Genomic DNA, 22,378 nt, shown 5'->3' with positions numbered 1-22,378 from the left:
CTTTTTTAAAGGGTTGGTTAACTACCTCAGTAGCAGAGGATTGAACTATACCCTGTCTGTACTGTACATAGAAAATCTTTGTAGATAAAAGCAAGGCTTGTTAAATGATATGAGGGTAAGATTTTAAATATACCAAATGTAACATTCTTAGTTGCCTTTAGTTTCAGAGGCTTGTAAGACTTCCTCATGAACATCATAACAGGCCTTGCTTTTGTCGTATTTTGTGGCTGAAAAAGCAGCCTTGCTTCTTCAGATATTGTAGTTATTTGGATGTATAATAGTTTAGCAAGATGTTACTTTTGTAAGACATCAGATGTTCAAAAAAAGTGCATCCGAACTTGTACTAAATACTGCAGTGTCCCTTTATAAAAAGTCAGACTAAAACTGACAGTTGTACAGCAAAGCCTGACATTTGGATATTTTGAAGTTTTTTCATAAATCATAGAAATTAGTATATGGCTGTAGTTTAGCTTTTTAGGTAAAAGGTATGTTTCATTAGTGCATTTCTTACTGCTGATCACTGCAAAGATGTGAATCAGCTTTCCATGTCTTACGCAGGTCATGATAACTTGTAGAATAGAGTACAATCATTTGTGCTATGTTTTAATTTCCTGAAGCACCTTGATGACAGTGAGTGTTCAGTGGTGAAGCATCCTCTATTGAATCACCCTCAAAAATTTTTTGCCAAGTCCTAAATTGATAGCTTAAAGTCAAAAGTGAAATTATAGTTTAATTAGGACTTGGTATAAAGAAATCCCTTTTCCCCTTCCCCAAAGGGATACTGCAGTTATATCACATACCCAATAGGCACCATGACGAAGATCAGAGCTTATACTTAATTAAGGTTTTATACACACCAGTTTCCCCAGTAAATGCAAATTTAACAAGAAAATTAGACATGTCATATGTTCAAAATGCTCATGGCAAACAATCATTTTGCATTCCTGCAAATAAAATTGTTTTATACTGTAAGCTGGAGGCGAGTGTAACTTATTTTTGTAATAAAGTTTTTATTTTTTTTATGTGTCATTAATATAAATGTGTGTTAGTGTAGAAATATTCTGGTTTAAAAACTTAGAAATGCACACATTTCAGTATGTTTATTTGTACTTACATAATTTTAGATAGTGGTTGCCAATAGCCTGTATGTTTCACATTAATTGGTTTTTTATGTTATCTTAATAAACCATTTTAGTATGTTGTATGTCAGTTACTGGGATAGCTGGGACATAGAGTGTAATTTAAAATTTGTCAATAAGTATTCATTGGAATATATGTAAATGTGCCTTGCCGGTTATTGAAACATTACCTACAAAATGAGTATGGGGTGACAAAAATTAGTTCCTGGTGCTTAATGAAACTTTTTGCCACTGATTTTATATATTACCCCGTGCTTTTTTAAAGTACATCTCTCAAATCTTAGTGTAAGTTTGAGGGCTACACAAAACATTTACATTTCATTCTAACATAAAATGAGTAATAGGTTGTGGAAAGTGGGTAAACTAAATGTAGCCTTCAGTAAAATTGAATCTCAGTATAATCCTTGGTGCTGGCACTTCCCAGGTCCAAGGAGTTAAATGATCCCATCAAAGAGGCCATTGCCATGCCTATTGGCACTTTACTGTCATACCCTTTTTAAGGGACACTGTCAAGGTGTTTAAGTTAATTCTCAGAATTATTTGTTGGGATTTTAGAACAGGTTTGTTTGACTTAAGTAAGAACTGCATTGTCAAAGTTGAAAGATGAACATTTTTGTGAGTTCACAAATGTGTTCTTAAGAAAACATTAAAATATGGAGCTGTGGGTTTCCAAGGCTATTTGGCATTCTTAGTTTGGGGATTTGGGAGGAAAAATTGATATTAAAAAAATTTGTGAAGAATTGATGGGTAATGTAAACAGTGGTGATTAAATATATACACACTCAAGTGAAATTACTTGACAGTGTTCATTTGACTAACTTTGAATTTAAGCCATTATAATTACTTTTAAAATTAAATAATCATTTGCACTGTTCTGATAATGGGTGCAGTTTTTGAGCAATATAATCAGAGCTAAATATGCATGTAGTGATTAGTGATGTGAACAATTAAGTACTGAGAAGAAATACTAACTGGTATTTTCAAACTTCAATTTCTGTAGTAAAATCAGTATCAAACTCTTATCAGATCAAGGAAAACAGGCAATGCATATAAACATACTTTTGAATGTTGTGTGGCCTATAAAGCAATAATGCAATTTTTATGGAATGTCATGGGATATGAGAAATGGAAATGCAAAAATAACTAATCCTTTAGTAAAAATGTCAACATGTTAAAAAGGGGAATGTTAACTAATGTAGGTTATTGATATTTGTGATTTGTTTATGGGTTCTTGGCTTTGACAGCTTCAAAGAATGGATAGATGACCAAGTTAAAAGAAATTTTGTATATAATTGTCAAGGAATGGGTCTTAAATCCAAGAATCAAGTCCCTTCCTTGGGGTGAAAATGTATCCTTAAAGCATTCTGATTGTTGAAAACAAAACAAAACAAAACTTGAGTTACCTAACCAAAGCAGACGCAAGATTTTGTTTCTGCAGACTACTTGGCAATCAAAAGTGATCATCACTTTAGTTAATCAGTTTTCAGAAAGTTGCTTTGTGAGAAAATTGTGTTAGATATATTCTCCCAATCATGCTTTTTGTGGGAGGTTTTCCAGCATTGTGATTGAATCAGATGTTAGAAATGAATGGGGGGTTTAGCACAGAAAGTGGTTGCACACTCATGACGGCCTTTGTTGTAGCATCATGAGAAATCTACCAATGACTGCAAGTCTGATTTAATGATTTACACTTTCTACATGATAAAATAGGAATAGCATACATAGGAATGGATTGATGGGGTAACCTCGGGTATTCACTTGTATGAATCTATTTGAAAAGATTTAATGAGGGTGAATATCATGCTAGATGGGCAAAATTGTCACATTCAGGACAGCTGTTTTGACTGCTAAGCCAAAAGTCACTGTTCAGAAACATAGGAAAAAAAGACCAAACAGAGCATGACATAAGAGTCTATTTAAGGGGAGAAAGTTACAGAGTAGAAGGACTTCTGCATTTAGGTGAGGGAGCTACCCCCCCTAGAGTAAATGATTGCTCAGTTTCCTAAAGCTTTTCAAGAATACCCACCATGGTCATTTTCTTCCCAGTGATACATACCATAAACTTTTAATCTGACCATAGGAATTCATTGGTGGGTTTGAAATGAATCAAGAATAACCATACATAGAGTGAACAGACTTGTGGGGATGATGTTTTAAAGTGTAGTATTAATTACTCAGTCATACCACTCAATAGGGCATGCCACTACTTTTCTTAAGATGATAATTATCAGCCAATGTTCAAAGACATTTTTAACTGTGGGCAAATTAGTGGATGGACTTTTTTGTCTGTCACTTTTTAAAAAAGTACTTAAGATACAAGTTTTATTAGTACCACAGTCTGCCTTCAGTAATATGCCTAAAATATTTTTCAGGGCCAGGAGCATTCAGTTGAAAGAAAAAAATTTTTTTACGAATGCAAAATAGTATTAAAACTAATGCCCTGGTCCAAGATTAGGTTTTTAATGATATTAACAGTAGTCTGATAAACATCTAGAAGTCTGGCATTGAGAAACAAAAGCTTGTACCTGACTAGTATTTTTATTTAAAAAAATTAGTTCTGTTAGCTTATTTAAATTCTCTTACATTTATTTATCTGTAGAATTTATATTTATTTCATTCCTTTTATCTCACTGAAAACTGTCTGCAGGCTCTTTGATTTGGATTAGATGTGTGAAGTACTGTCTTTTGCCAAAAACCTCAAAATTACCTGTTCTTTTCAACGTAGTGGGTTTGTGCTTGTTTGGAGATCAGTTCAAAAACTATCTGTACTATCTGTACTGCCTCTGATGTTAAGATTTTATGTATAGCATAAGGAAGCTAGCTCTGACTATATTTTCCTAAGAATAAAGACCTATTTTTGTAGCATGTCTTAGGATCTCCAGGAGTCCAAGAATTATTGTGGGTGTCCTCCATTTTATCGTTTTTCATTTAACAGCTTTTTAAATAGACACTTGGAATCTTTAGAGGTCTTTTCGTCTTTTAATTATCCATACATTCAAACTAACTAGCCAACGGTAATACCAAAACAGATTCCCCAAGATACCTAATTGAAGCACATGATAGGGAGATGATGTATAGGATAAATGTATAGTGTTGGTCTCCACTTAATTTTAATTAATGAAAATACTCTGGTCACACACATGCCAGTGGACTCAAGAAGTTAATGGTAATTTGGTTCTGCTTTTCTGGTAATATGCCCCCACCATTCAGCGTTCCATTTTGTTATCACTCTGAAGGTTTGGAAATGAGTAATTGAGGTAGTAAGTAATACCGGAGAGGGGCGTGAACAAACTGTTTTGCTTTAATGTACATTTAGATGACTGCGCAAATGAGATTAGGTAGGTGAATTCAGCTTAAAATGTGTTTCATTAAGCAAAATTGGCAAGTCATTATCAAAGAACGGGGAACTTATAAATACATTCAGATTTTGAATCAGCCCTAGGATTTCTTGTTGGGAGGGCGATAGCTTTGGTCACTTCATGAAGATCCTTTTAGGTACAGAGTTTAATTGTGTTATGATTACTACAGTTTATACTGATGATTGAAAAAAGTTTTTGTCATTTCAGAATAGTCACGGAAGTTTTATACTGAAAAGTTGTTGAAACACTACTAGAGGGTTTTGAAAACCATTTCCATTGCCAATTTGACTCCCTGTGCAGGTGCCAAACTTAGGACTTTTTTCTTGTTGATAATCAAGACTGCTGACAGACTTCTTGGATGGGGGAGAATTTCCAATAAACCATTTTGGAAATTAGTGTCTTCAAGTGTAGTTTTCTAAAATTTTTTTTTTAACACAAGCAAATAGAATCAAGATAAGGTTTATTTTAGAATAATTTACCATAAGCTTCAGTGAATATCTGATTTTCTTTACTTTGTAAAGTGGTTTAAAACAAGTTCTAATCTGAAGTTGCTGTCTGTAACGTTCTTGAATGGTCATTTCTTGACTTTAGTTCTGAAAGGATTCTGTTATGCCAAATAACTAACTTATTTTGGGGTTACCTAAGGGAATTTACATTTAAAGTCATTTATGAACTACAACCAGTTACTGCTACTACAAGGCAGAGGACAAAGTTTTTGATGTGGACCAGCCATTACCACAGATTGAGAAAACATGATTTGGGTTTTGTTCACAGTATAGTGACACGTGTGTAGAAGAGCGTTGCACATTACAGAATCCAGTCTTCCAGCTATAGACACATACATGACATCAGAAGAGGTCTGGCATCTGTTGTGGCTCTGTTGTATAATTTCAAATGAGATGAAGAGATTTGATTAGTCGTGCCAGTCGTATAACAATTTTGCATTTCAACTTGTGTGCTGATTTTTTTTCTAATGGGAATTAGAAAATGCCAGTACTGCATCATTTGAACACAGAATCGTTAAAAAAGTCATGAGTTTAAAAATCCTCTAATGACTTCGTTTTCAAGAGAATAGTTTAAAAACTATTTTTAACTTTAAAAATACTATGGATAGTATTCGTGTTGCTTTAATTGGGAGGAGTCAGAAATTAGGCCTCTGAAATTGCTCCCTTTGACACATCAGGAGAAATTAGCAAAGCATACATACTGTTTCTTGGTTTATTTAATGTTTGGGATGAGCTTGGAGGTAAATGAACAATGTGTCAAAGGTCATCCAGAAATTAACGGAATACACTTCAATTCTCTGCAGCCACAGGCACATGTAATATACAGTGTAGTTTTGGTAAAACTTGAAATAGTAAAAATTTACATGAATTTGCAGAAGTTGAATTCCTAGGATTCCTTCAGAAACATTGACAGGTGTAATTTCTTTTAGAAATCCTGCCTAACTGCCGATTCATTTATAAATAGAATTAAAACACGGTGGGAAACTTTCATTCTAAAGTTAACTTTAAATCTTGGTTGGTCTCCTGGTCTCCTGACGACCCATTTAGCGTGAGCACAGACAGCGTCAGCAGTTAAGTGCCCGGCAGTGGGTTCTGCGGCTTATCCTTTCTGCTGCTCAGTGCCTTTGATCAATCTGTTTAAATTACTGCCAGTACTTGTTTAATTAGTTAGCTCTTCAGTGTCTGGGGTTTCTTTTGCCTCCTAGAACAGAAGTCCTTCCAAAGCAGGGAATTCTGAATTAATGGTGCTAGACAGGCATTTAAAAATACTTTTCAAAGTATTTTTTAGTTTGGAAATGAATTTCCAGTTTAGTTTATTAGGCTGGATTTGGCTTAATTGTGGCTTGTTAACTTGAAAAAGGGATCGAAAATTTTGAGCCACTTAAACTTGGAAAGCTTTTAAAAATTAGTGAACATGGAATACTAAATTTTAAGGCAAATTAAGATCATGAAGATCCATATTTTAAATTGTCTATTTGACCTTAAAGAGGTCTTGAAGGGAGCAGTTGGCTCTGGGATTTATATCTATTTATCAAGACAGCCCAGCCCAACAATTTCTCTTTATGCTGGTATGGTATGCAGTTTAATTCCAAACTGCTGAACAAAAAGTATTGGCCTACCAAGTCCCATCTATACTTACATTTATGAGAAACGGGTACTTCAAGATTGAGTTCTTGTTCTGCTTACAAGTCTAGTTTTGAGTCCATAAAGTTTGTTAGTTCTTATGTAGAGTGCTTTGGAAAGTAGTAGTCATACTTGAGAAAAGTTTGAAAGCTAGGTAACTATACATTAACATAATGAAAACAATTGTTACTAAGAGTAATCCATACTTGAAAAAATTTTTATAATAAAGCAATGGTTGCATCTGTATGAAAAGTCTTAATAACGAATCTTGGTTGCTGGTTCAAAATTAAATCCCTTCGAGAAGGGAGGCTCTGAATTTAACGCATTTTCTCACTATATATACCTACTTGTTTGAGTAGTGATGCATTAAAGATGGTATTTATGCTTAAATGTGCTTAGTTGATATTTTAACTTGATAGGACTTCAAAGGAAAATTTCAAAACCTGTACCTGGAAAATAAGATCCAGCGCAGAATGTGAAAGTACTTCTCTGCTTACCCCTTAATCGGTTAACAGACGAATGACTCCTGTCTTTAGTTCTTAGTTAACCTCATATCTTTCAGTTACTACATTTGTTTAAGCAGTTGTTTCTTTTAACCCCTTGTGAGACGTTTGGCTTAGTCTGGTTCTCTTTTTTTTTTCCTCCCCTGAACTAGTTTAATTGATTACTGTCATTACTCAGACTACACTTAGGCGACCACTTACTCCTGTTTCAGTATCTGTTCTTCACTGTATGGTGAAACAGCACACACTACTTACTCATCTCCCAATTCCTATTAACTGTCTATACTCTTGTCGCTGACTTTTCCTCCCCAGAGCATTTATTGACTAAATTCCAGCAGTAGAGTAGGCACTTCTTATTTATATGTGGACTGTCTTGCTCACTCTTGAAATCTGTAGATTTTTGGAAAGATAACCAGTTTGTAATAGAATGCATTGAAATACTTCACTTTTCTGTGCTTTTGATTTTTCTCAAATGTTTGGTGACTGTATTTTTTGTATTTATAATATGGAAGAAAGATTGATAAAAGTGACCTGGTGTTCTGGGCCTGCTCACTGAGACAGCTGACTGTAAGTTCTGTGTGTGTGAGAACACAAGGGCTAACAGGCCTTTTTTCATTTCCTTGGGAGCTGGCAGGCAAGCAAGTTTACCTCTCCAAAGCCAGAAAAGAGGGCTCAATTGTAGGGACACAGACTCCTAGGCAAGTTACTTGCTTTGAGGAGGGGGGTAGACCCTGAAAACAGGCCTGCAACCCTCAGGCACATGTTTCTTCCCTTTCCACTCTTGAGAGCCTGAGGTTTTGCCTTTTCTTTGTCACTCATCTTTGCCATGAAAATTGGCTGCTTTTCTTATCGTCAGTCCTCTGATTGCAAAATGAACAGTGTCAGTTCATCTTTTGTATTAATTTGTGCAAATTAATAAAGTCAGTTTAAAAATAGAAGTGAAATACAACAGCATGGTGTACACTCTTGGATTTATTAGAAGAAACCACTTTAATCTCTGTATCGCAGCTCTTTTAAATTGTCTAGGAATAAAGTTTGAATAAATCTTACTTGAAAAGAGAATAGCACCTAGTATGCTAATGGGTATATAGAAGACATTTTGTGACTAAGGTTGCAAATTTAGTGGCAGATTATTTTGCAAGACCTTTTTGGGGGGAATAGTACAATAGGTTTAATTTAAGCATACAATTTCTGAACATGGAAGAAGCACCCATTCAGGATTGTTTAGTTTTAACCTTTTGGTTTTTTTTTTTTTAAGCTCGGCCTGTGGATTCAGTTTCCTGACCAGGAATTGAACTCAGGTCAAGGCAGTGAAAGCTGAATCCTAACCGCTAGACCACTAGGGAACTCCCATTTCCTTTTTTTCCTCCATCCAATTTACATTTAATACAGCGTACCTTCCTGTATGTTCTTTTACCAGTTAATGAGACTACATTCCATATTTTGGCAGGGCTCTCTCAAACCTACGTTTTCCAAATTTGATGTTCTGGGATTTGGTGAGTCTATGTTAACCTACTTGTAGAATATATTTTTTTACACTTTTGTCATACTGTCTTTGCTGATGAGAGGGTCTAAATCCTTAAATTTTTCCACTTAAGGCAATTCAAACATTTTAGATCCTTTTGCCTGTTAAGGACCTCTTCCAAGTATTAAAACTATTTTTTTGAGCTGCACTATGTGACTTGGATGATCTAAGTTTCTCAACCAGGGATTGAACACAAGCCACAACAGTGTAAGCACCAAATCCTAAACAGTGGACTGCCAAGGGAACGCCCCCTTGAGACCATTGTTAATAGGTTTTATTATATTAAATATTACTTAGTTGATATCAAGGGAGAAACTGACTTTCAGGGTTTTTGATGCCAAAAATCTTGGCTAAGTTTTCAGCTAGTGTACCCAGACTTAAAAAGCGATGGAGATAAGACCCACTAATCTCTTGCATTTATAGTGGCTTTCGCATTCCAGTAAGAATGATGTAGCCTGTGTTATATTCACTTTTATGTAAACTTAAGAGAACTATATAGGTTGTTAAAGCAAAAGACTGTCTCACAATTTCAGTGACTTAATAGATACTCCCTCTTATTTCCCCAAGAGTTCTAGGTGAAAAATGGTATTTTTTCCCAAATCATTGAGACATTTAATGAAAGGAACTGTGAGCACACATAAATATAACTTCTGGTTCTGACTTTTCTGTAAAAAGAGATGCTGTTAAATTGTGATGTTGAATTGGCCAAAAAGTTTGAGTTTTCCCCCAAGATCTTACAGAAAAACAAATCTTTTTGGCCAACCCAGTAATTTGCAGGCTTACATTCTTCTATGAGATACAGCTTGTGTTAAAAAAAAAAAAAGACTCTGCCTAGAGGATTTTTTGCTTCATTTACACATTTTTTTGTGAAGGCTTAGTTTTACAAAATATAGGAAATGTACATTGCTGATCATTTGCCCTGTAATACCTTATATGTTATGAACATTTTCTAGCACATTTTTATTTTACTTAGTTGTTATCTGAGAGGGTAGGACAAATCTTTCTTTTTTAAAAAAAATTTTAAAGCTGTATGTTCTGAGGAAGAAGACTATCAAACCCTACATAGTTCATAGAGCATTATTCAAATTATCCCCAAATTCCCTAAGTTACTCTTAACATTTTACTAGTTAAGAGTCAACCTGTTTAACAGATATAAACCAAAATGAGCAATATGAGTCTACTTTTTTTGTGTTAGTAACTTGTGTTTTTAAAATTTTAGAATTAGTGTTCATTTACTTATGGGCTCTCAGTTCTGAAATTCTTGGCAAAACTCATTTGGTGTAAGGCTGTTAAGCTGATCAGGACACAGAAGACAATGTAACTGCGAAACTAGCCTCCCAAATTTGCTCTACTACTGATACTGATTTATACATTTTCTTGAAATTGTAGAGTGTAAATGTTCTCGTAAGGATCAGCAATCTCCTCTTCCTGCCCATTCCCAGTAAACTGTCTTTAACATCATGTATTAATATTTTATTGTCAGAATGAAGCATTTTATTGTACCTTTTCCTAGGGAGCTTGGTGGTTTGGGAATGATAACTCTTTTAAGTTGATTTTCCTCTCCCCTCTATTTTCAAGAACTGTTCACAGGTAATCAGTAGCCCAGTAGGAAAATTATATTTTTTACAAGTGTTAAGGAATTAACGATTCAGTGGTTAGGACTTGGCAATTTCACTGCTGGGGTTCGATCCCTAGTCAGGGAATTAAGGTCCCAAAAGCAGCACTGCATAACCAAAAAGGGTTAAAAAAATAAAAGTTTAAAAATTTTTGGCCTCCCAGTGTGGCATGTGGGGTCTTAGCTCCATGACCAGGGATCGGACCCTCAACCCCTGCATTGGACCTCCAGTAAAGTCCCCAAAAAGCTTTCACTTTTCTGACACCCTGAGTCACTCTCCTTGGAAAGTTTCCTTGGTGCTTTGCTGGTTCTCTCTGTGACTATCTTGTTCTTATCTGTTCTATTGCCCTTTTTTTCTTCTATGCTTGTTTTCTTGATCTCAACTATTATTTCCAGCTTCATGTCACATCTGTGTGGACTCCTGCTCTGCTGTAATGTCAGGACTTGATTAATCTGTTCTATGCAGGTTTGCCTTGTCAGCTTTTCGCTGTACACGTTCGAGCGCTTTGCCCTGTCAGTGGTTATATACTGTTAACTTACCACACAGTTACATCTGATGACTTGTTAAATAACCCTGAAAATCCTCTGTCCAAGTCCTGCTGTACCCTTTGAGAAGTTAATGTCTGATTGAACTTTGTATTTATAAATACTTTAAGTGTTTCCAGATGTGTAAGTGGCACATTATAATCACTCTCCATATCTATTTCTACAATAGCACTGTCTAGTAGAAGTAAACTGCAAGCCATATATGTAAATTAAAATTTTATAATTTGGCCTGAGCTCATCCTTCTGGTCTTAACCTTCCATTGGTCTCGCCTTGTAAACAAACTGCTAGCGTTGTCTGTCTTTGGTGCACTTCACATTTCTGGTATCTTACCTAATGGGTGTCCCCACCCTACCCATCTAAGCCAAGTGGTCAAAAATCCTCTTCAGTGAAAACAGTAAAGTCTCCTTGCTGCAGGTGAATTAAAATGATCACAAAGTATCCCTGAGGAACAGTTAGAACAGTAAAAATCTTGGCTTTCTGGAGCTAATACAAGGCCGTTAGCTGCTTTTTCTTCCTTTATTGCTTGTGCTACAGGTTTGTAACAGCTATTTATGTGTAAGTCAAAATCCCAAATATATGAACCTCTGCTTGAAGGAGCAAAACTGTGGTGTTGAAATATCTGACAATATTTGCAAATACGGTATTTCTATGCTTCATAATTGCAAGAAGAATCTTCAGAAATAGTTATATTTACTGTTGCTACTAGCCTTCAAATTCATTTTCTGTCAACAGTGTTAACGTGTTCATTACCGTTTCCCATCCTCTGCTGTTACCAGTAGCAGTTTCATAGGCTGCTTTACGGGGCTTCCCTGGTGCCTCAGGAAGGAACCTGCATGCAGTGCAGGAGGGTGGGGAAGATCCCCTGGAGAAGGGAGGACAGCCCACTCCAGTACTCTTGCCTGGAGACTCCATCCCATGGGGAGAGAAGGCTGGCGGGCTACAGTTCGTGGCGTTGCAGAGTCAGACGTGACTGTGCTGCTAGTGGTAAGAGGCTGTGAAACTTGGTAGAGAGCGAATAAATAGGCTTACACTGATTTAGGGATAACACATGAGGTATCACCGACATCTGAAAATCCAGGACATGTAAAGGTCTGTTTAGGTAGGTGTCAGTTGTTTGTCTTTTAACTGTGACGCTTTGCAAAAATTGCTCCAACCCTGCCATCAGTGTTTCTGTGGGCATTCTTGGAGAAGCTTTGGAGATACAGAACTGAAAGTGAGCTGTTTTTTTTTTAAGTTATATGGGTTGGTGGTTTTTTTTTTTAAACAATGGAAGAGAAGTGCTCACTGAACATCTGGATAATTCAATTATATTGAATAAATACATATCTTGAACTTTTCACAAAATCAAAGCATATAGGCCACATGACTTTGATAATGCTCAGAATTCAGACTGTTTTGAGATGTGTTCTTCTGAGCTAAAAATAGAAAAAATTAAATGGTAACTCAATATACAGGGACAATTTTCAAATTGTTTCAATAAAAATTTCCAAAATTACTTAACTGTTCAAGATTTCTATTTAGATATACTGTATGGAGCTGTGGTTTTTTTTTTTTTTTAATGTTTTAAATTGGAATCAGTTTATGAAAGGAATATAAAAATTTATTTTAATTACTTGTTAGCAGCCTTCTAGAATTGGAATTGAAGTACCAGTATTAGTGATCTTCACAGTTCTGAACCAACTCTAGTTGCATGTGGTTTATAGGTACCATGGCAAAATGCTTTTGTTTTTATATTCTAGAAAACAGCTACTGAGAAAGAAGAGGAATGATTACAAAGACTTTACAAAATATTTTCAAGTTACTGAAGTCAGTTGAAAGCTGTATTTAAACATCTGCATATAAAGCCGTTGCCTAGTCAAGAAATAAGGTGGAGTGTTACTTATTTAAAGGAAAACTAACTTTTAAAAAACTAGTTAGACAAGAAAACATTGACCATCTTATACAAAGAATAGCAGTATTAGATTATAAGGGCCTTTTCCAACCTTTAATATTTACCAACAGGCATGCGTGTGTGCTCAGCCGTGACCGACTCTCTTTGATTCCATGGACTGTAGCCTGTCAGACTCCTCTTCCATGGAATTTTCCAGGCAAGAATACTGGGGTGGGCTGCTCTTTCCTACTCCAGGGCATCTTCGCAACTCACGTCTCTTCCATCTCCTGCATTGACTGGTGGATTCTTTACCACTAATGCTACCTGGAAAACCCTATCAACAGGCAGGTGAATATATTTTCAGTTTCTAATCAGTTAATAATTTATATTTTCTGAAGTTATGACCTATTAACATCAAAGTGAGGTTTGAGAGGATGGCTATTCCAACATATCTTAGAAATAAGATGATAAACATGAAGTGTTTAATTTTTGGTGCTAAGAAACAGGAGACAGCTCAGAATTTCAAGCTTAGATAGCTTTTACCCAGAGTATTTCTTTGATCCACTGGTTCTGTAAAGTAGTAGTTCTTCATGTCTAACTGTTGGATGTCTGTCTTCATGACTGCACAAGAAAGTGGGGGTTGGTTAAATAAGAAAGTAGCTGCATTTTTACATCTTGAACTCCCATCGAAAAGTTCCTTAATGCTCTTCCTTCAATTGCATATTCTCCATCGTAATGAGTTCTTTCTTTTGAAAACCAAGGAAGGGAACATTTTGTGAGGTATAGAAGGCAGATTAATCCTTTTACAGGTATCATATCCAGAGGTTGATACATAGGGATAGGTTGTAGGGAGATAAGGCTATTATGAAATGTAAAATTAAGACTAAAAGTAACATTAAAAATGCCACAAAAGGTAAAACAAGAACATTGATGCTTTGAGATTGGAGGGGGTGGCAGGGAACTGGGGTTGGAAATGCCAATCCTGTGATAGGAGAACATACTCCAAATTACAGGAGGCAACTGTGACAGGGAGAGGCTGAAATGGCTTCAAGGGGTAAGTATTCCTTTCTCCTTTACACACTCAGATGCCACACAAACAATGGCCCTCTACAGTTAAAGTCTGGTGTATATTCAGGGTCATCAGAGTTAAGTAGGCCTAGTCACAAGGGATTCAAGTAGTCAACACCATCTTTTCAAATTTCTGAAGCATTTTAAATACTTTGCCTTGTGCTGCATCACTTCTGAAAATTAAGTGAAAGCAAAGAGATAAATCCTCGTATGCTCCAATTGTTGTCTTCCCAGAGGACTTTCTTGATCCTCAACCTGTTGAAAATTTCCCTTTCCCAGCATCTGTCATTAAAAAAAAAAGCTGTTACAGCCTTTATATATAAATATGCCCTGTATGATACATTATTTTTCTTATGTGACATGTCTCCTTCACTAGATTGTAAGCCTTTGGAGGTCAGCAAGAGCGCATCTAAATCATTTTATCTGCCACCACATTTAGTACAGTGCCTTACACTTATTTGCTAATTTAATAAACATTAAAATGGAGATATTGTAGTTTGATGTTTATGAGCCCTTTAGATGAATGCACTATTAACCATTTACTATTTATATTTTGAGAATGTACCACTAGCATATGTGATAACCGTGGCATTTATAAAAAATTTATGTCTTTAATTGTCCTGACTCCACAAGTAATACTAGTCTGGAGTAGCACTGTCTAGTAGATAAATAGCACAAGCCACATTTGCAATTTTCTACTTGCTATATTACAAAAGTAAGAAAGAGGAGGTTAATTTTTAGCCCATTATTTCCAAAATACCATTTAACATGTAATCAACTTTTGAAAAAGTTGAGATAGTTTATACTCTTGTTTTCATGTTAAGGCTTCAAAATCTGATGTCTATTTTGCACTTACAGCACATCTCTTCAAATTATCCACATTTCAAGTGTTCAGTAGCAGCATAATGCATAGTGGCTGCAATACTTGCACAGTGCAGGTCTGGAACTCGAGGGCAGGCGGCAAACTTTTGGACTTCGGTTTTCAAGCTATCTTACAGCTTTAATTTTATGTCATTGTCATTTTAGGTGGTTACAATCCAAATAAAGCTAATTGGTTTGGCTTTTTTGTTTGTCATGTTAATCCATAAAATAAACATTTTTTTGTATTAAGCATTTTAAATAATAGCCACGTTCTACCCAATTTAATCTTAAGACTTCTGAGGAATGTAACTTTTAGAGGTGAGAATGTTGGGTTTGAGATACACCAAGTTAACTGTGCTCAATGAAACTGCTAGTAGAAGGTGAAGCTGATTTCCGAACCAGGATTGATTATGGATATCCCATATCCTCACTGGGAAGTTCATATCTTTTTTTTTTTTTTTTAAGTATTTATTTGGCTGCTTCGGGGGTCACATCATGTGGGATCTTAGTTGTACCATGTTGGATCTAGCCCCCTCCAGGGATTGAACCCTAGCCCCCTGCATTGGGAGTGCAGAGTCTTAGCCACTGGACCACCTGGGAAGTTCCCAGGAAGTTCATATCTTTTAATAAAAAGTTGGAAAGAAATCTCAAGCTCTGTGTATGACTGCCGACATGGATGAAGTGAAGTCAAAGTTGCTCATGGACTATAGAGTCCATGGGATTCTCCAGGCCAGAATACTGAAGTGGGTACCGTTCCCGTCTCCAGGTATTGAACCCAGGTCTTCCACACTGGGGGTGGCTTCTTTACCAGCTGAGCACCAGGGAAGCAGACATGGATATTAGGCCATAATGTAAAGAAAAAACATTTAATGGAGTAAAAATTTTATTTCATTAGATTAAGTGATCCATAGGAATCTTTTTTCTTTTTTTAGAGTGTGGAGTTTTATAGAGTTTTCTTATAGCAGGAATTTATTTTTACTTTTTCCTTTTCTGAGCTTAAGAGCAATATGAAGATTTAAATTTGTCTATTGTCTAATTAGCTTATACTCTAATTGCTCCTGCAAAGAAAACCATACGGGAAAGGAGTTGGATGTTAAGATGTCTAATTTGAAAGAACAAAATATTTTATCATTAAAATGCAGTGGCTCTCAGTGACAAATTGAACAGGAATTTCAGAATGAGCTTACAAATATAGGAGCAAGTTTTTTAAACAGAAAAAAAGGGCAATAGAATTTCCTGAAAAGTTTGATGAAGTAACTTACCCAAGTATAAAGTACTCAAGTCCACAGTAGGTACTGGATACATGCAGATTGATTCAACATACACCTTTTATTTATACTTCAGTAGCCCTAGAATGTTCATATAAATGGGTTATGTGAATTTATGGTTGTGGTGGGGGCAGGATAGTTAGGGATTTTTGAAAGATCATGACACACTGCTATATTTAAAATGGATAACCAGTAAGGACTTATTGTATAGCACATGGAACTCTGCTCAATGTTATGTGCCAGCTTGGATGGGAAAGGGTTTGCAGGAGAATGGATACATGTATATTATGGCTGAGTCCCTTCCCTGTTCACTACCACAACATTATTAATTAGTTAAAATTAGTTATACCCCAATACAAAATAAAAAGTTTAAAATTTGGTAATAAAAACAAGAGGGGTTATATGATACCAAAAAAAAAAAAAAAAAGGCTGAAAACAAAATTTAATTATGTACCTCAAAATATTTAAAACAAGCACTAAGCTTTCCAATGATGTTATAGAGTAGTCTTACAGTGTGTATTAATGATGTGAGTTTAAATAATACCAAAAGATGAAGATCAGCGAAATTGATACTTTTACATCCCATTGAGGAACTGGTAAACCATCCTAGGTAGGATTTTGACAGTTTCTATCATGTTCTTACTCTGATTCAGCAATTTTATTGATGTTGATCCTAAAAGGATTAGAAATGTGTATAATTTGTGATCAAGGTTAGTAATATCAGTGAAATTAAATATCACTAATAGATGCTACGTTGGAAGCAAAATAATGCATAATTAAAAATGATCCATGCATTCGGAATAACATGGGAAGATATTAAGCTGTCCATACACCTTTTTACGTTTTTAAAAAACAATTTCTGAACATTCTGTCTCTGCACTTTGGAGGCTGACCCTCCGAAGAAAGAAAAAAAGGCAGCAGGAAAACCGGCTCTGGATTTTTTAGAATAGCTGTAAGCCTGGTTTTGCTAGCTGTATAATTCTGAGCAAGTTCCTTTCTGCCTTGGTAATGTCAGTAATCTAGCCGTAAAATGGGAAAAACCAGAGTACCTATATCAGCAGTTCAATGTGTGAAGGGTAAACTGCTTAGCGCACCAACTAAATAAATCTTATTACGATACTGTCTTCCTTTATCTGTCAGAGTAGTGGAGAAAAAGGAAATTAAACTTGAGAAATGTGATCACTTGGTAAAGCGAAAGCCCAAAGAGACTCTATTGAGGGATTTAACCTGCCAAGTTGTATCATCCAAACACACGTTTTGGTTAGGCCCGCGGGGCTGCTGCGCACTGAAGTCTACCTCGCCCGTGAGCACGTAAAAGATGCTTCCTCGCAGGCATGGTGACCCGGTGGTTTTGACTCTTCCATGTTCCAGGGTTGTTTTACTCACCCGCGCGCGGCCCGTGGAAAATAAGGGCTGAGAGGTGTACCCCCCCTCCTCCCCTTGGGGCGTCGCGCAAAGCTTGGACCTGTCCCCACGCAGAGCAGATACTACGGAGAGGAGGCGTGCAGAGCGCTGGGGGTACGCGTCCCAGAGACTACAGTCCCCAGCGGCCCCGAGCTCCCGGAGTACCGCAGGCAGGGCCCGGTGGCTGCAGTTTCTCCTGTGCTCGGGCACATCCTTCTGTTTCTCCTCCGCAATACAGACGGTTACTGGGTGCTGCAGCTTCCCCCCGATTTCTGCAAAGGGCCGGCCGCCGGGGAACGGGACTTTCCACGGGAGGCCGGCGCGAGGGTCCGGACCAGAGGGGTAAAGACCCGATGGGCCTTGCGCCGCCGGGTGACGTCGGACACGTCTTGCGGCAGTCCCCGCAGGCCGACGGGGGGCGTGGCCGCGCACGCGCGGCGGGACTCGTGGGCGGGGCTTTGGGCGGCTGCAGCCGGCTGACCGTCCGCGGGTCGCCGGCGGTCTGGCTCCGCGATCCCGCCCCGGCGGGTGGAGACGCGGGCGTAGATGGGGGTCGCCTAGACCTCGGTCTCAGTCTTTAGTACAGCTCCAGCCACGCCGACGAAGATGGCGCACTGGGTGCGGACGATGGGGGAGAAGCTGAAGCAGCGTCTGCGGCTGGACGTGGGACGCGAGATCTGTCGCCAGTACCCGCTGTTCTGCTTCCTGCTGCTCTGCCTCAGCGCCGCCTCCCTGCTCCTCAACAGGTAAGGTGGCGGCGCAGGGGCGGCGGGCAACTGCTCCCTGCCCCCCGCGAAGCTGCGGGCTCGGGCCGTGTTACATCGCTGCGCGGAGACCGTCGGGCTGCGCAGCTGCGGGACGTAGGGCGGGCTGCGGGGGCCTCTGGGAGAGCGGCCCGGGGGAGCCGGGCGGGGCGCCGGGCCCGGAAGTGCGGGCGGGTGGGCTCGGGTGCCCCGGGTCCTAAGGCCTCGCTCCTCAACCACCCGGCCCCGAGTCTTCCCTTGTTTTCACCCATTTCTTAAAACCTGGGCTTCCGTCGTCTGTGCTTTTCAGAGGAATAAAATCTTTCAGGGCGGGTCCTGTCAGCTGACGGAGGAGGGTTGCAAGGTCCTGTCGCGGTCTGCTTTTGACTGACTCCCCTCGCTCCTCCCCGCCCCTCGCGCACACGCCCACCCTGTATGAAGCGATCGCAGCCTAGGCTTTCTCCCACGGACGAGTGGTGTTGGTTACAACACCGCAAAGATTTGTAGACTCGAAGTCAGAAAGCAAAATAGTACCATCATCCCTAGAATATTTCTAAAGGGAAGACTGAAAGGTAAAATTGGTTAATTTCGTTGACATTTTGAAAGCGGAAGGCTCTGCCTCAACTAAACTGGTCGATGTCCTCATTCTGTTGTTTCTAGAAGCGGTAGCGATGAAATAGGTAGTAGAGGCGAAATTATTTCAGAATTATTTCCAGATTTGCTTTTGGTGGAAAGACATGTGAAGCAGTTGTCAGCGATACCACCTGCATGTTTTCTCTCATGGTCTGAGCGTGCAACCAACATTACTCTTTATCTGGAGATATTGGTCCCCAAGCACAGGATCGGGGAAACTTTAACGTGAAACTTGGTAAATAGATTTTGTTCTAAGATAACCGTTTCTTGGGATTGTGTGGAAGTTGGATTTCTTCCCTCGTCGCTTTGCTTTCTAAGTTAGTTGATTCTGGGTTATATAATACTAGGTTTAAACTGCGATTAATGTTATTGGAAAATGTACTTTGTGATGGTAAAATGATTGAGTATGGAGGACGTGGAATCCTTAAGAGAGTGGAAGCTATTAATTACTTAATCATCTGGAAAGTATTTCAAGACAGATTAACAGGTGTAGTATGAAAGATATGCCAGCTTTATATGATTGTTTTGTCCAGGCATCTTTACCTATCTTATATGGGTGCCAGCTCAGTTTAGGTGTTCCAGGTAGGACAACTATGTAGGAACAAGTTGAACTAGATTTCTGAGGTTTTCAGCTTAATCATAGCATCCAGCATCTATATTATTAAGGAGTCATAGGATAGCATCAGTGTCTTTATAACATCTGAACTCTGTACCCTGTATTTGTATTATGCAAAGAAAGAAGGAAATAACACGTGTTATCTCTGAGTGGTTGGATTTATGAATGAAATTGTTTTTTGTATACATGGCAGCATTGGAGGTGTAGTAGTTGAACTAGAAAAATGAGAAGATATGCTTAGTACATATTTTCAAAAAATGATTTTTATACAGGCATTTCATCAGTTAATTTTTAGAAATAACTTTATAAGAAATTCTCAGTTTAAAATCTCCCCTGGTTGGAAATTCCCTGGTGGTCCAGTGCTTAGACTCTGGACCTCCGCTGCTGGGGGCCTGGGTGTGATCTCTGGTCAGGGAATTAAGATCCACTGCTACAACCAACAAAGACCTACTGTGTAGCACAGGGAATGCTGCCCAGCATTATGTAACAGTCTAAATGAGAAAAGAGTTTGAAAAAGAATGGTTATGTGGATGTGTATAACTGAAATCACTTTGCTGTACACTGTCACAACATTATTAATCAACTGTACTCCAATGCAAAATAAAGTTAAAAAAAAAGATCCCGCAAGCCTCATGGCATGGCCAAAAAGAAAACAAAAGCAACAAGCAAACAACCCCACACCTCCCCAGAAAACTCCCCTGGTTAGTATGTGGTTAAACTTAGACTAGTACGCTTTTAAAAATAACTTTTCTCTTATTGTCTTGAAATTTTAACTCCTAAAAATCCCTCAAGATATTATTTAGCGTATAAAATTTTCTTTCAGTATGAATAAAATTAAGAATTTTATCTGTGGAAAGATAAATGAATATAACCTTTGGACCATTGTAACTGATTTGTGGGAAGAGTAGAGGAATATACTTTATGTATTTCAAATTATATATGATTTCATCTTTATAGTATTATTTTAATATATTAGCATATGATTAGGATATACAGTTATATAGATTTGCTAGTCATAAGATTGAATATTTGAGTATTATAAAGAATATTTTAAGTTAATCCTAATAATGGTAATATCAATACTGTTAATAGGTGACTGTAAGTACTTTGTTTGGTCTAGTTATTGTGTTAAGAGTTTTCATTATTATTGAGACAATTTATTGATGTGGTTGCAAGTTTTCTGAAGCTTGACTGTTTAAGAATTTTATTATCCCTCCTTTAACTAGTTATATGACTTTGGATAAGTAATCTAGTTTTTATTTGAGTCAGTCCCCTCATCTGTATAATGTGCATAGTACTGGAGCCTACATTTATTTTCTGAATGTTGAGCTTTAAGCCAACTTTTTCACTCTCCTCTTTCACTTTCATCAAGAGGCTCTTTAGTTTTTCACTTTCTGCCATAAGTGTGATGTTCCAGCAGGGAAGTCCTTAACTGGTTTTTAATACATGGAACATGCTTGGAATGGTGCTCAGCACAAAAACAGTTATTTTTGTCTTATTTATCTTCACAACATTGTGAAGTAGGTACTATTACTAGCCTCAGTGATTTTTTTTTTTTTTTTGAGATACAACTTATGGAAGAGTATATAACACATGTGTAATTGTATAGTTCTGTGAATTATAAAACACGATTCCCCATGTCACCGCCGCTTGCCTGGATGTAAAGCAGGTTCAGCCCACAAGGCCCCGTTGCCAGTGACGGTCTCAGTTGTCAGGCATCGGTGGTGTTGTTTGAACTTGTATAAAGGGAATCATGTGGTCTCCTCTTATCTGGTTTCTTTTTCTCAGCTCTCCTTTTGAGATTTATGCATATTATTGCATATATTGGTAGTCATTCTTTTTGTTATTATGTTGTATTCCACTGAGACTATACCACACTTCGTCCATTCTGTTGAAAGGCATTTGCATTGTTTATAATTTTTGGCTATTATGAATAATGCTGCTGTGAGCATTCTAACATACATTTCTTTTAGTAGGCATATGTACTTATTTCCCTTGGGTGTATATGCCCATAAATGAACATGCTTAGTTGTAACATATACATTTGTTTAACTTAAGTAGGTACTGCCAGTTTTCCAAGGTTATTATACCAATTTATACTCTCACCAAAAATGTTTTATAGTTTGTCTAATATTGTTTATAGGTTTAATTTAGCCATTTTACTTAGTGTATAGTGGGAGGTCATTGTAGTTTTAATTTGTAGGGCCTTGATTATAGCCCCATTTTACAAATGAGCAAACTGAAGCTAAGAGTTGTTCAGTAATTTTCTCATAGATAGTAAGTAGCAGAATGGGATTCTAATGTTGATCATTCTGATTTAGAAGCCCAAGCTTTTAAAAATTACATTAAAAAGACATTATTAAGAAAAAGACTTATTAATATCTTTCTAAATAACATTGATTCATATAAACTGTAAGTGAAAGTCTCTCAGTTGTGTCTGACTCTTTGCAACCCCATGGACAGTACAGTCCATGGAATTCTCCAGGCCAGAATACTGGAGTGGGTAGCCTTTCCCTTCTCCAGGGAATCTTTCCAACCCAGGTCTCCCTCATTGCAGGCGGATTCTTTACCAGCTGAGCCACAAGGGAAGCCCAAGAATACTGGAGTGGGTAGCCTTTCCTTTCTCCAGGGAATCTTCCCAACCCAGGAATCAAACCGGGGTCTCCTACATTGCAGGCGGATTCTTTACCAACTGAGCTATGAGGGAAACCCTAAACTATAAAGAAGTCAGAACACTGAAAGGTGTTCAGAATCACTCATAAGTTTACCATTCAAAGATGACTACTGTTGTTAACATTCTAGTCACTTTCCCTGCAATTTACAATTTTATCTTATAAATTGTAGCCTTTTCTGTATATGGAGCCACTTCTTAATGTATTTTATTATTCTTTTCTTTATTACTTTTTAAGTTACCACAATTGGCTTACATACACTTTAACAGTATTAAGACAGGCTCTTCTCAAGTACTTTAATTAACTTGTTTAATTATTATAACAACCCTGTGAGTTAGGTATTATTATTATTACCCCCGTTTTATAGAGGGGGTAAATCAAACAAGAATCAGAGAGATTAAGTACTTTGCATTTTGTCATGTCCAG

At 37.5% G+C, this 22,378-nt stretch overlaps 2 protein-coding genes across 13 annotated transcripts in view; both read left to right on the top strand.

Annotated features, from left to right (window-relative positions):
- Positions 1–4,006, top strand: part of LOC122422768 (synaptotagmin binding cytoplasmic RNA interacting protein) — a 28,912-nt gene extending 24,906 nt beyond the window's left edge. For all 4 annotated transcript variants that reach the window (XM_043439411.1, XM_043439416.1, XM_043439412.1 and 1 more), the window contains one exon: positions 1–4,006. This exon is cut by the window's left edge. The gene's annotated coding sequence lies outside the window, so the exon portion shown is untranslated.
- Positions 4,007–17,748: 13,742 nt separating this feature from the next.
- The window catches only part of SNX14 (sorting nexin 14), a 64,560-nt gene continuing 59,930 nt past the window's right edge, over positions 17,749–22,378 (top strand). For 6 of the 9 annotated variants that reach the window (XM_043439403.1, XM_043439404.1, XM_043439402.1 and 3 more), the window contains exon 1: positions 17,749–18,034. In XM_043439403.1, the coding sequence (XP_043295338.1) occupies positions 17,895–18,034 (140 nt within the window). In that variant the 5' untranslated portion in view covers positions 17,749–17,894. The remainder of the gene's footprint in view (positions 18,035–22,378) is intronic. The other 3 variants (XM_043439407.1, XM_043439406.1, XM_043439405.1) reach the window with 2 other exon arrangements.

The sequence above is a fragment of the Cervus canadensis genome, chromosome 20 (assembly GCF_019320065.1).
Source record: "Cervus canadensis isolate Bull #8, Minnesota chromosome 20, ASM1932006v1, whole genome shotgun sequence".
In the NCBI taxonomy this organism is placed as follows: Eukaryota; Metazoa; Chordata; class Mammalia; order Artiodactyla; family Cervidae; genus Cervus; species Cervus canadensis.
Note: the sequence above shows the minus strand (reverse complement) of the source record. Positions and strands in the feature narration are given on the sequence as shown.